General features: G+C 41.5%; 2 protein-coding genes across 2 annotated transcripts; one reads left to right on the forward strand and one right to left on the reverse strand.

The window, feature by feature from the left end:
• Positions 1 to 1,008: 1,008 nt before the first annotated feature.
• Positions 1,009 to 5,793, reverse strand: zbtb1 (zinc finger and BTB domain containing 1). Its single transcript, XM_026998902.2, has 2 exons — positions 5,626 to 5,793; positions 1,009 to 4,593 (listed from the first exon to the last, which is right to left on the reverse strand). Exon 2 carries the CDS (start codon positions 4,577 to 4,579, stop codon positions 2,537 to 2,539), a length of 2,043 nt encoding a protein of 680 aa, XP_026854703.1. The 5' UTR covers positions 4,580 to 4,593; positions 5,626 to 5,793; the 3' UTR covers positions 1,009 to 2,536.
• A 532-nt stretch (positions 5,794 to 6,325) lies between these two features.
• On the forward strand, positions 6,326 to 10,484 carry zbtb25 (zinc finger and BTB domain containing 25). The gene is made up of 3 exons (XM_026999006.2): positions 6,326 to 6,397; positions 7,238 to 7,426; positions 7,767 to 10,484. The coding sequence occupies exons 2-3, from the start codon at positions 7,254 to 7,256 to the stop codon at positions 8,902 to 8,904; spliced, it is 1,311 nt and encodes a 436-aa protein (XP_026854807.2). The 5' UTR covers positions 6,326 to 6,397; positions 7,238 to 7,253; the 3' UTR covers positions 8,905 to 10,484.
• Positions 10,485 to 14,445: the final 3,961 nt, after the last annotated feature.

Below are 14,445 nucleotides of genomic sequence, written 5' to 3' on the forward strand. Positions count from 1 at the left end.
AATCTACCTGAATCTACCATCAGGAAATTTCTTTTGCTTCGAAAAAGTTACAGAATTTAAGTTCTTATTTAATGTGTTCTCATTAAAACACATTTTTATTCACCTTATACACTCTTAGTCACTTGTAACCATGCATGTTGCTTTTTCAGTTTTGTTTTATTTGGCTGGCTATGGTGTCTGCATTAGTGGCACATACAACCAATCATATTAACTGCTATTAGAAGTTGAACAGCTTCTCTGACAAACTATAATGGTTTTTAAAATAGCCATATAATGTCAGATGTGAATTATGCTTTTGTGTTGTTTACCTTACTTTCTTTCATTAGTCATGTCTTTTTTGTCTAGACTTCATGTAAATTACTTAAAATAATAATGACAATGATACTATTGATGACAAAATGTAGAATAAAATAGTGGAAACAGTGAAGAGAATTAGTGGTAATGAAGTCATCTCAAATCTTTCTCAAATGTCTATAACGGTACTCCTAAAAGTTAGATTGTATTATGTTCTTAATACCAAATATAGTTATAATAAAAATGTCACTAATCCTCAAATTTTATAAGGAAAAAAAATCTGAATATTCCAATATCTGTAAAATTGTATATTAGTTGGGTGTGAACTAATAAATGACTAAATAACCAACCACACCTTTAAAAAGCACTTGTCTTGACTATAACAAAATGTTCACTCATTTGATCAAATGCTTAAACAACCAACCACGCCTTTAAAAAGCATGTGACCTGACCATAACAAAATGTTCATACATTTAAAAACGCTTGCCTACCAATGATCAATGACACGAGCTGTCTATCAGATGCAAACCATGAGGTGAAAACAATTGTACCATGCCTGGATGCCTGCTGTCTGCTCAGCTACACAAATAATTGTTGCTTAACACATGATAGGGGATTGGACAGATGGTTTCACAAATCACTCTTAAGGCCCAAATATCATACCACTGAGTGCTTGGCCATGCTGGATTTTAGAAAAGGGATACAGTGGCACAATTTAGAAGTGACAAAGAAAGACTGGCTGTTAGTCTTTAATGTTGTAATCTCACAATGTGGATCAAGAAGCATTTCATTTTCCAACACACTGACCTCACAGTAAAGACCTAATGGTTCTTCTCCCTAATGAAAAACGAGAAGCAGAACTTATATACACACTAGAAGCTACACATGAGCTGAAAATAAAACAAGTAAAATAAAATATGATCAAATGTGTAAGTTGTATCAAGTATAAAGAGACTCATGCTGTGATTTGTCTTCAGTCGCCTAGGACCAAACATACTTCAAGATATAATGTATAAGATTTGGATAAAATATTTCAAGCATTTGAAACCCTGCTAGCTCACAAAGGCACACTGATGTCCCCTGTGAAAAGCCTGTTTCTGTATTACACCCACTGACCCATTAAATCCTTCCAAAAATGAGCTAAAAATGCAAGTGCCTGTCAGATAACACAACTGTTTCTGTGTAACAGCTGAAAAAAAATCTGAATGAAAATGATTTTGTATGAAGGGTATTTATAATATACAGAAAACAGGCTTTCTACTCAGGGCTTCATTCAATGATTACAGCAGTAAAATATGCTTAAAATATGATTGAAACCATACATGGTGTACCTTCAGTTTGCATGGTGTACAAACTATAAAAAAATATCTTCCAAACAGATGTTTTTTAATTAAAAAAAAAAAAAAAAAAAAAAAAAAGTCTAATGACACAGCACTTGTCAGCTCTTGCTGAATTCTGACTGAACAAATTCATTCACACAAACAAATTGCATAGTTAATACATTAAATCCTGGATTATGTTTAAAGGAAATAAGATAATTCTGACACAAAAAAAACCTGGCTGAAGAGTGTTTGAAGACTGATTTGTATCAAACTCAGTACTTTTAGTGTTCTGTTGCAAACAGGAGAATGGCCCAAACCGTACAATTTAATGCTAGATAGCCATTGTGCTCTAGGCCTCAAAGATGTATGTTTCTTGAACAGCTACACTTGAGAAGACTTTACCAGGGCTATAAATTAAAATAACATTTAAATAAAGTAAAATTTGTCACAGAAAATTTAGAGCACCAAAATAATAGTTAAAAAAAAACCCCCAAAACAAAACAGGTCCTTACTGGAAAAACAGAAAAGCCCTGTTTATACTTAACATTTCTAAAATAAGCATGTACTCAAAGATTTGAATCATGTTAAGATGGACCAATGCTGCTATCTAAAACAACTCAACGTAAATTTTGATTTTGGGCTTTAGAAGCTTGTTAAGTAAAACATAATGACATACTGTATTTCATTGATTACATGTAGAGTAAGATGAACTGAGATTCAACAAATGACAAGGTTTGTCTCAGTCACTGAATCTCACATGAAAAAAACCAAACACGTGGATTATGCATACCATAAAAAGTGCAGTTTATAGGTATTATTTGGTGTCTAAGTGCATAGATTCTCCTCACATTTACAGAATGGCTTATTTTAAAAATTCACGTGAAAAGCACTCTCTCTCTGTCTCTCTCTCTCTTTCTCTCTCACTGTCTCTTGGTGTGTTTTAGGTTATAGTGGCTTCGCATGTCTTTGCGAAGTCGAAACTTCTCCCCACACACGCCGCAAATGTACAGATGAACATCCATGTGCTTCTCCAGGTGTTCACCACTAGGGAAGATCTGAAAGCACACCTGGCAGATGGTTTCTCCGGCCGACAGGTGGGAGATCATGTGACGTACATGATCGTGCTTCAGGAAGGTGCCCTGGTCACATACGGGGCACACATAGCGTGCCATGCCCTTGTGCATGTCGGTGTGCAGGCGGAGTTGCCGCTCGCGAAGGAACTGCTTCCCACATGTCTGGCAGGTGAACTGCTTCTCCTTGGTGTGCACAGTGTAGTGCTCACGGAGGTGGCAGCGCTGGTAGAAGCCTTTGCCGCAGATGGCACAGAAGTGCTTGCGCCGGTGGTCAGGCTCGGCGCCGTCCTCCATGGTGGTGGCCCGAAAGGGCTCCTGCTCGGGGCAGGACAGCGTGTGCTCGACAGCGAGACTCTCGCTCTCAAATATCAAGCCACAAAGGGGGCAGCGGAAGCCCAGGTCTGCTGCATCTAGTAGGCCCTCGTCCAAGACCGGGCCGTCTTCAGGCAGGGGAGAGTCTTCACCTGGGGAGTCAGTCTCAGGGCACTGGGACTCGCCGCAGCGTTCTGCATGCTCTTGCAACTGCCTGCCCTTGATCAGCACCTGGCCACACCGCCCGCACGCACATATATGTCCCATGTGGTTGGAGATGTAATGGGCAGATTGGTCCTCCTCGGTCAGCAAGGTCCCGCACAGCTCACATGGAATACACTCGCCATCCTGTTTCTCTTCTTTGATCCTGCGCACTTTTGCGTCTGGCCCTGCTTCCTTACTGTGACCCTCCAGAGCACTGGTGCAGTCATCCATGGTCGACACTCCTGCCTCATCATCGCTGTCAAACTTCATGTGGTCGCCGACATTGTCTCTGAACATGCTGCGGCGTGCCTTGCAACTCTCTACACTATGGTTTCCCACCTGGACTACTTTTATGCTTTCCATCTCCGTGTCCTCTGAGTCATCGTCCTGCTCCTCCTTGATGGTAACGTTCCTGGATAAAGTGGGATCGCTGTCCATTCCGGTGGCAATGGACCTGATGACTGATTCGGAGTCTGACTTGTGGTCAGGCCAATCCTCTTCGCCCTTGCAAATTGCTCCTCTGTGCTCCTCTGGCCCCTCCGAGGCTGAGCTCTCTGCTTTGCTGGAGTTGCTGGTGGCTGCTTTTCCCACTCTGGGGGCCTGGTATGCCTTGCGGTTGGTACAGGTGAGGATGTGCTCAATGAGAAGCTTCTCACAGCTGAAGACAAAGCCACAGTCGTCACACGTATATGTGCGGCCAAAGCGGGGCCGTTCTTTCAGCGCAGAGCTTCGGCCTGAGGCCCTCTTCCTCAGGTCACAAGGCTGCTCCACCAGATTATCTGAATGCGCTGGAGCAAGTGGCAGGACTACGTCTTCTACAGGCCTCACAGTTGACACGTTGATGTTGGGGCGAGTGCTCGCAATCTTAGGTGCACACTCGCTAGCCGCAGGACTCGTCTTCTGCTTCTCGAACATACGCACGCCAAACATCATCTTACTCCCAACAGTGCCGGAGGAAGATGAGGAGCTAGACGAAGAGGAGGAAGCTGAAGAGGAGGGAGTGAGGTTGGATGTACGGATGTCTCGAAGGTCCTCCAGCGAGTCAGGGATGTAGTACATCTGAAGGTACGCCATGGAGGACTTCAGTTCCTCAAACTCATAGTGGTCCACGATGATGCGGCCAAGGTACATGAGTTGCAGGATGAGGTCGAAGCATTCTGCACTGATCTGCATGTTGCTGAGGTCCAGGCGTGCCGCCCCCTGCTGGTCGCGGATGAACATCATCCTGAAGTAGGAGCTGCAGGCTGCCAGCACAGCCTTGTGGGCCCTGAAGTAAATGTCGCCAATGGCGATGCAGCAGTCGCACAGGAAGCCCCATTCCCGCTGGTTGTTGAGCTGCTGCAGAACATGCTCACTGTGGCTTGGCCTTGCCATCACCCTGCGGAGGACTGGGACACACAGAGCCTGATCACACGATTGTAAATGAAAAATGAGAAACCCAAGTGGCCTCTAGAGAAATTGGTGGTAAAAGTGTATTTAGGCAGCACTGGTAGTAAAAGAGCATTTTTACTCTCATAAACATAACAGTATCATAAGATGTGCTTTGTAAAAAAAAAAACTTGTGACTCATTTACTTTAAAGCATAGTTGGTCACACAAGAGTTTGATATTAGTGTTGGTCAGCAGGACAGGAAATATTATTCAATTTTTTTCATAACAAGTAACAGGACTTGTGGTAACTGGCTGATGTTCAACACACACCTGAATATGGTATAAATGAAATGGGATCAAACCATGTTTACTAACATAAGATATGAAAAAAAAAAATAATCTTCAGCATTTGTGATCTCGAAGATTTGATCTTTTATTGCTGTCAATGTTAAGTGAAAACCTGTAGACTTACTAGGCAGGTAATTATGCTTAGTTTAAAAAATTAAAAGAAATGTGTGGTGTGGTAAGACATGATTGGCAGCTATGTAGTTGAATCACTTTGCGTGGGAAAGGATCTAAAATATGCTCTCTGCGCCTTACACGTAAAAAAGGTAAATTTGTAAATTCTGTCAGTAATATAAATCTGAAAGCTATCGATAGTCTACATTCACTAGTATGAACTAGAACTGTAGTTTCCCTTTGTTGTGCTAAAATTGAGAGGTTTACATCCCGCCCACGCGTTTTCATTGGCCTATTTCGGAGAAGGAATCATGCGGGCGCTGTGGCTGTCAATCATACCGCACTAAAAGTAAAATCAAACTGTTCGCGATAGAAAGTGTGCAAAAAATACCACTCGACCCATACTTAAGCAAGAACACGATAGAAGTAATGAGTGCTATGAAGCGACAACAGAAAGACTAGATTTAGCCAGCTTTGTCGTAGACCTCTCACGCAAGCACGCACTACCACCCCCGCGCTGCTTCCCGCACGTACTGGGAGAGCTTTCTCATTAGCTAATGTTTACACTCAAAGAACACGAAAAATACTCACCGATGGTAATGTGTGCTGAGGGATAGCGAACAAGAGGTTGAATTAAAACACTGAATAAGAGAGTTCCTCCTTTTTGCTTGAATCCAAGCAGAAACTTGTGACGAGAATAGCTAATCGCGAGGCGAAGCCCCTTTTGCAGCAGGGATGAAAGGACTTCCGCACAGCCGCTTTGCGAGTTGTAGCACCGCACTAGACAGCCCGAGCTAGATCCGGCCCCACTCACGCAAATGTAACCCGCCCAGGACGGGCACGCAGTAGGCTACAGTGAAAATGCAACCATACATGAAAATATTCAACATCAGAGGTTACCACACGGTCACTTTTTTTTTTAAGTTAGAAGCAAAGAGAAAGCAGTATTCAATAATAATTTTAAGAGAAAATGTTCAACAAAATTTTAACCAATTTTTACAAAACAAAAACAAAATTTGCAGATATAAAATGTAGTTCTGAAGTAACGCTAGATGTTATTCAAATAAACTTTGTTGAATACTGCATATGACTTTGATTAGCGTTTTGTACGCCTGTTTCGGTTAATCGTTGATTTTGCTGCAGCATGGTGGGCAGACAGCATTCCGCATAAAAGAAAAACGTGAAACAACAGACTTATTTTATGTTTTCTTCATGCATTTGTCTGGAACGGCTAATGTACATTATGGTCACGTGACGGATAACAAGCTAAGCCGTCAGTCGCATAGGAAGAAACGCGAGACCATAAGAGAATTTTCCTGCAGCAACACATACGAAATAAATACCAGTTTCACGCGAATAGGTGGTAAGAATGCGCTTTCTTTGGTTATACGAACGTATTTACTCTTTCCATGAGCACATGCATGGTTTATTTGTGAGGATGCACAGAAACGAACAGCGTTTCTTCGAGAACATTTCATCGGTGTGGACTAGACCTGTAAAATTAATGTGATGCTGTCTTGAACAAGGTTGGGGGAGGACAAACCAGCCACATCACAACGACATAAACTCAATTCTTTGCATGCATTTTTCAGGCGGGCAAAAATATATTACGCTGTCAGTTCTCGCGACGAATAGTGCTATTTCGAAAGTGCTTTGTGTAACGCTAGTCAGGTATTGTCTCAGTTAAAAAGGCATGAGAAAATCAGGTTAACGTTACCGTGCTAAAACACTTCAAGACAACAATAAATGTGTTCTTTGATTTTACATGAAGGCCCTATCAGCTTAATGTAACCAACAAAATAATTCACGTAATATGTCACTTAGATAACTATTGGTGTAAGTTCAAAATGCAGTGGAAATAAAACGACTGAAACTGCACTGATTTTTATAACATTTAGAGCGTTTAGCATGTCTCCGTGTATAGATGCTTAAAACGCGTGAAGCCAAAGGCAGACATATAGTCACAGTATACATAAGAGTCGCTGGGACAGTCCCATCCAGATGTAAACATCTGGCCTAGGTTTCCCTAAAAATGTGCAAAATCTGAAATTATTTTAGCCATTAGAGGTCGCCAGTTATCTTCTTTGGTTTTGACATGGTATGATATGCATATAAGAATAAGTACCCCGCCTGTCTCCTATCTTCCCCTCCACCTCCTTCCTTCTCACCCGACTGTTTATTGTGCGCATGCTTATGTGTGCAGGTTAGGAGAGTGCATCATGGACGTGGCCAGCCACAGTCTCTTCCTCTTGAAACAGCTGAATGTCCAAAGGGAGTTTGGTTTCCTTTGTGACTGCACCGTTGCCATTGGCAATGTGTACTTTAAGGCTCATCGAGCAGTACTGGCTGCCTTCTCTAACTACTTCAAGATGATCTTCATTCACCAGTCCAGGTTGGTCAGTCTTGTTGATGTGATCTTAGGATTGCAACGTTCAGTGTAACAAATCTAGCACTGAATTAATTTACTTTGTTTATTTGTTTCTAGTTTGACTTATGCAAACTATTGCAGGTGTTCATTCAGAACTAGGATTTTGCTATGGTGTAAGCAAATATGCAAGAAACGTTTCTTTTTTGTGATCAAGATCAAGGATTAGAGAATACTCAATGTCTATGCCCAGCTTACTTGGGAAACAGATATAAGTAACATGATACACAGGCTTCATTAAATATGCAGTTGAAAGTGAGCAATGCTTGATTAGCTAAGTGAATCCCAATTGTTTCCCAATATTCAGTGAGTGCATTAAGATCCAGCCAACAGACATCCAGCCAGATGTCTTCAGCTACCTGTTACACATCATGTATACAGGCATGGGCCCTAAACAGCCTGTGGATCAGAGCAGGCTGCAGGATGGCATCAAGTTCCTCCATGCATACCAGCTCTGCCGTAAGGCGGGAGAGGGCGGACCTGATGCCTCTTCTGACACTATCCGCATGTCCAACCTCTATGGCATCCAGATCTCCTCTCAACTTGCCACCAAAGAGCCACTAAAAGCGGGCAGCTCACGGGAAGCTGAGGACGGGCGCTCCAGTGCCCGGGCCGAGCGGACACATGGCCGGCCGGCTCTGGCCGTGGGGCTGGAGGGGCTTCCACCAGATAGACAACCCCATGCCCTGCATGGCGTCTCTTCCACGGCCTCAGGGGACGACTCTGACATTTCAGCCCGCATCAAACAGGAGAGGGTGGAAGAGGAAGAACCAGACGAGGGTGAGGAGGAGCTGCGTGCACCTACCTCCCTCCCCTCTAACCAGGGCAGCCCATGTCAGGCCAGCCACTTCAAGGACGGCCCCCTGGCACTGCTGTGCCCTCGCTGCGGAGAGCGCTGCCTCTCTCCCGAGGGCCTGCGCGAGCACCTTTTCAGTCACTCAACCTGCGCCCTGATGGAGGGTGCAGGCGAGGATGGCGGCGGCGATGAGAGGCGGGCAGTAGATGAGAGGCGTGTCCAGAAGGAGCGCTCTGACATCGGCAGCCTTGAGGAAGCGCTGCGACAGAGCCAGGCTCTGGCTGACGAGCTGGCAGCCGAGGCGAAGCGGAGCGCGGGTGGTACGGTGGCAGCGGGCGGCGGGGTCAGTGGCAGCCCTCCGGCGGGCTTCACACGCAAGAGGAAGATGGCATGTGCCGTGTGTAACCAGCGTTTCTCACAGAAGAGCCAGCTGCAGGAGCACATGTTTGCGCACGTAGGCAAGCCGCTGCGCTACCACCGTTACGGGCGCTTCTGTGGGCCGCTTCTACACGGCTGCGAGGGCCCGGCAGACATCGGGCCAGCCGCACCTGACGACGCTGCCCGGGAAACTCAGGACAATGGCAGCTCCTGCTACTCACTGGACTCTGAGGTGTCGCAGGAGAGCGTGGACGCTGTGACCGTGGAGTGACACATGCCTGCTGGCCTCAGATATACGCCGCTTCACTCCCTCTGATCCAACCTGTAGGAGGAGTTCACGTTTTTGTTTCTCCTCTTCAGTTTTGACACACTCCCTTCTGTCCTGTCTCATATACTCCCAATTAGTATGTTTCTGTTTGAGAAGTGCTCTTTATAAGGCCCCTGTCTTGATGAGTTCAGTGTTTGTGTATATTGAATTGTGGTTTGTGAATATAACTGAGCTGGACTGAAGAGTGAGGCATTGCATAATTTTCAGTAATACCGTATTTTCAAAGACTATCTTGATTAGTAGAGCACATGAAACTAAACCAGCACAGACAAAGAATTTGAACTCAGTTTTACACCCAATTTGTTCTTGTAACAATGACACATATCAACACATTACACCTCACAATTGTTTTCTTGTTGTGCTGTAGCCAGTATTCAATTTAAAAAACAAAATCAAGCAGTTAAAAATAAAATCTTGCAGTAAATCTGGTTCAGTGCCTTAGAAATATTTGCCACGCGACACTGAAACTAAAAGCACTTGTTGCCCAACCAAATCCATAAAGTGGTACATAATGAGAATAGTGTTCCTTCTTTAATAGTTGGCTATGTTGGTGTCACTAAATTAGTGTAGTGCCTAATTCTGTGAAATGCTCTAAGAAGTCTGCACAACAGCAGTAAAGGGATGAAAGAATGTGTGCAACTAGTGCTTTTGGCTTTTTGTGACTCTCGAAAGACTTGTCAAAATTTACTCTGTATGTATCATGGTACTAAAAGTACATGACCACCTCTCTTGGTATCTTACCACATAAATGTAACATCTTGTATTTTACATAACGACTGGTGAAGTAATATCACTGTCTTGAAGAAATCAGAGCCATTTAGTCTTGTAGATCATCTGTCAACAGCTTTAGCGTATGGCATGCTCTGACCTCTATGGCTCTTAGGATATGGTTGATAATTGATTTGGAGAAAAAAAACAAAACACTTTTTCCTTAACAATCCACAGCCCAGATTTATTGACCACCAATGCAGCAGAGGTCAGTGTACTGTGATGAGAAGGTTAAACCAGTGACAAGCAAATGTCTGTGATACTTTTGTGACTTGTAGAGTACATCTTGAATAGTCTCTTTATGATCAAATCTGAGTAATATTGTGTGATACTGTGTGCTGATTATTTTTTTATATAAATGACATTTTCAATTACCAGCAGTTTAATTTCCTACATCAATACCGATGTGTTTTATTTAAATCAAAGAACAACCATCAATGATTGCAATACAAACTTTCAACTTAATACCACTTCCCTATTTTACCACTAGAGGGTATCATTTGCCTGAGAAGTGTAAGCATGTTTCCAGAGCAAGTGGTTGTTATCAATAGAATGTTTGACATGAAGGATTTACAAACTGCCAAGGTGAAGCCAAATGTTGACTAAATCAAATCTTAAAATAATCTTAAAAATACATTTTGGGGTGTTATTCCTACCACATCCAGGATAATTAGAACATATTTATTAGATCATAAATATTTTACTATATGGTCTACATTTAAATATGAATATGGGCCACAGGAATTAAAATGACTTATTTTCCTGCCAGCTGTTACCACATATTTACATTTAATCAAATTATATCTTGATGATCCTTCTGGGTTCAGTGTTCATCATAATTCAAAACAAGACCAGGCTAAGAATATATGGTAAATGTTATTTTGTAGAGATTTACACAAAGACTAAAATTCCAGCAAGGATAAAACGAGGAAAGAAACGTAACATGCCCACATGGTTGTGTAGCTGAAATACATGGGTTATCCATTGCTATAGAAACTAGGCTTATGTTGCAGTGATATGAAAGATAATGTCACATTCTGGCTAAAAATATGAACCGGGTGAGAAATAATTATATAAACCACTAACAAATTTCATGTTTTAGGCAGATTGTTGATGTCCCGGCACTGTGATAGAGGAAGTATTACTAGGTTACACATGTGATTGACATTTCAATTAGAAAAGTATATTTATATTGCAACATAATTTCAACATCACTACTTGAAAACCATTGCATACAATTCTAACCAATACACATGATACAAGAGACTGCCATTACTCTCAGCCAGTTAAACAGAGCTTGCTCTTTTAAAAACAACATAAGTGTGTATAATTGCAATATGATGCTATAACTCAACTACCACTGATTATGAAACATTAATTTTTATCAAACCACAAGACTAAATGTTTTAGTTTGGCAGGGGGTGGGGTGACTGGTGTATATTTTCAGTGTGTCAGGGAGCCTGTGATGTGTGTATTAAGTATAATGCTGATCTGACTGATTACTCTGTAACTCAGATGAAAGCTGTTTCACTGCCTCACTAATGGCTCCATGGACCAAAGACCAGGCCGTCTGCACTAGTGCAAGCTCTGAAAGTAGACTCTTGTGTTCACTTTGGTCCAGAGTCTGGAAAGTGTCATTTGCCATGTTATTAATCTTGAGAGGGTAACACGAGCCATTTGCTGAAACAACTGTTGACAGTCTGTCACACGGTGGAGGGTTATTCTCTATGGGTTCCTGCTTTTCTTCATCTGATGAATGCACATCTTCTATTGTAATTACTGGTTTGCATTTAACTTCATTTTCAATAGGTACAATCTTATATGTGTCAATTAGAGCTATCACACGAGTAACAGGAATATCTGAGGACATTTCAGTCACTTCAGTGTCTGAACTGCACTCATGAACAGATGGTAGTGGTACCTGAGAGTGTAATAGACCTATAGGTGCCAATATTTCAGTGATCTGTACCTTTGTGTCCTCTTCACCCACTATATATGGGAACTGGTGGTGTTTGCATACATCCTGTTTGAGATAGGATACCTGTTCAACTTTCTCATGAATGAATGCAGTGTTTGGGACTGCACTCACGTCTGTGCTCATCATCTCTGTACCCTCTTCCCTGTGGTCTGCATCTTTCCCTGGACAGGTTTCTACAGTGATTCTGGCATTATCTTCATGAATCTTACTTGATCTGTTCAGCTGCTCATCTGCTGCCAGAGTTCCAGATGACTCAGGAGCACAGCAAGCCGGTTTTCTTTCAATTTCAATAAAGGTATCAATACACGGTCGCACACAACCCTCTTCCTGGCTCAGATTTCTTTCAGATTTTACTGAGTGTCTCTTGAAGAAATTCCATATCCTTACATGGAATTTTCGTTTTATGGTTCCAGTGCCGGCCTGCATAAGTGCCTCTTTTTTACACCTTTTGGTCATGCTAAAGGGTACACTAAGAATGGTCGAAGGTTCTTGTGTGGTGTTACTATCACCTGGAGCATCTTGCAAGCTAAGGCATGCTCTGTGCACTGTTTTATCTTCCAGGAACTCCTCAGACTTAATGACTGTTTTTTTTCTCTTCAAAACACACATAAAGGCAGGGGAGAAAACCCTTCTAAAGGCTGCTTTAGCTCTGCTCCTCTTCAGCCTATTCTTGCCATGTTTTCTTTTCACCCTCCTCTCTTGTAAGTCCAAGGTGATTTCTAAAGACTTTTCTTGGAGATCCAGGGAAATTGCTCCCTCTTTTACAGTAAAGGCAGACTGAGGGCTCGGACATGCAACACACAGTGATTCACAGCCCGGTTCACTGTTGCCTTGGTGCACTGCTGCTTTGTCCTTGACTGCCTCACTAAATTTGTGCCGCTGTTGCTTCCTGAAAACATGAGCATCTGATTTTATCTCATCACGAACTGGAGACCGAGGTTTTCCCAAAAGAAGTCTTGGTGGGCCTGTTAATTTTCGTTTCAGGCCAGCCTTCTCCTGAAATTCTCCACCATCTGTCTCCTCAGTCGCCATTGTTTGTTAAATGGCAGCAAATTTCCAGAAAATATCGAATAGTTACTTAGAGCTGGTGTCTTCCACTGTCATATTGTCATGTCCAGTCTTCAAAAATGCTGCAGAATAACATAAAATTCATTCTGGTGTCATATTAATTTTTAATGTTGTCATCATCTTTGGCTACTACTGAAAATTGTTAAATTGTTCCAAACATGGACTAGCAAAATCAGACCTGATTTTTAATTTAATTAAATTATTTTTATTTATTAATTTTTACAGTATGGAGAGTATTTATTCTTGATTGTGAATTTATTTTTCTTAACAAATACATTTCTTTAGTATTAAAATGTACTCTGATTAAGAACAGTTTAGAAAGTTACATTCTTTTAATGATTACAAGGGAAAGTAACTTTAATAACATGGTCCGTATTATATAGAGCTTTCATGTAAATAAGCATACCAGCTCATTCTCTCATTTAGGGTGTGTCATTTTAGTACCACAGCATTCTCTGTCCTGCTATACTTATACTGCACCCTGAATAACAAATGTCTAACATTTTATCAGAGGGTTCATTTCAGCAAAGAAAATAAATTAAGATAGGATAACAGGAGCTTGCAATCTTCTTCACTTTAGATCAATTTTTAAATACCAAAACCCAAACTGTCCTAGAATAGACATTTTAACTTCAACCAACTGTGTATGTTTCCTCTACTCCCAATTTTTAAATTAATATAAGGACATACAGTTTTTTGTTTTGTTTTGTTTTATTTGTTTGCTTTTCTCTGGGTGGGGAACAGTGATTGAATTTAGGACATGCTGTGTACTACAGATATAATAGTGTAATTCTACAACAGGAATATTAAAACATTTTCAAACATTTTGTAATCCTTGCTTCCAGCATGCTTCCACCACTAATGGGAAAACTATTTTAATGTACATATACTGATCGTTTCAATTATGAAGAACAGTTTAACCCAGGCTATACACTAAAAAGAATAACGAGGACCAGTATTCGAAATAAAAAAAAAAAACCTACCTGCACAAAGGAAGGCGTTTGCCTATTTTCCCTTCACGTTGTAAAAGCACTACTTGCAGTAACGGCGGTAAGGAAGGTTTGTTACTATTAAGGCTAGCAGCTTCGCAAACGCGAGCTGAACGTCTCGGGCGCTTTAACTTGGACGGATGCTGTTACCTAGCGGGCCAGGCGCTCATCAGTTTCTATAGCAACCGACTGATTGACAGTTTCTGATCCCTGTCATCGAATTATCGAACGATATGAGCACTTTACTCGATTAAAGGCAGCTCCATTGCTGACACGACTATGAATGTGTAATTAGTAACTACAGTACAAGTTTTAACTTTTAAAAAGGGTCTTTATTAAGGCTACATGTTATCTGTTATCATCCTTACTCTTGTTTATTTTAAAGTTAATGCTTATTAAATCAGTTTATCAGCATCTACAGTGATGCATGTGTGTAAAATATTTTTAATGATTTAAAAATGGAAGCTAAAACTATTATGTTTAAAATTGATTTTGCTGAATAGGATCCCAGTACTGTATGTTGAATAGTCAAACATATTAACATGAGCTCTTAAAAGGACTTATTAAAAATACAAAAACCTAAATGTTTAACTGGATATTCAAATGCATACTCATCAGCAGGCTATAGCAAAGGTCATAGTAAATCTCATAAGTAACAATGACATCTGTTTCAGTTGCAAA

Source organism: Electrophorus electricus, chromosome 3, assembly GCF_013358815.1.
Source record: "Electrophorus electricus isolate fEleEle1 chromosome 3, fEleEle1.pri, whole genome shotgun sequence".
Lineage (NCBI taxonomy): Eukaryota > Metazoa > Chordata > Actinopteri > Gymnotiformes > Gymnotidae > Electrophorus > Electrophorus electricus.

Coding starts and splice junctions, on each gene's coding strand:
- zbtb1 (XM_026998902.2), bottom strand. CDS start 4,579: ATGGCAAGGCCAAGCCACAGTGAGCATGTTCTGCAGCAGCTCAACAAC.
- zbtb25 (XM_026999006.2), top strand. CDS start 7,254: ATGGACGTGGCCAGCCACAGTCTCTTCCTCTTGAAACAGCTGAATGTC. Junction 7,427..7,766: donor ATCTTCATTCACCAGTCCAG/GTTGGTCAGTCT, acceptor CCCAATATTCAG/TGAGTGCATTAAGATCCAGC.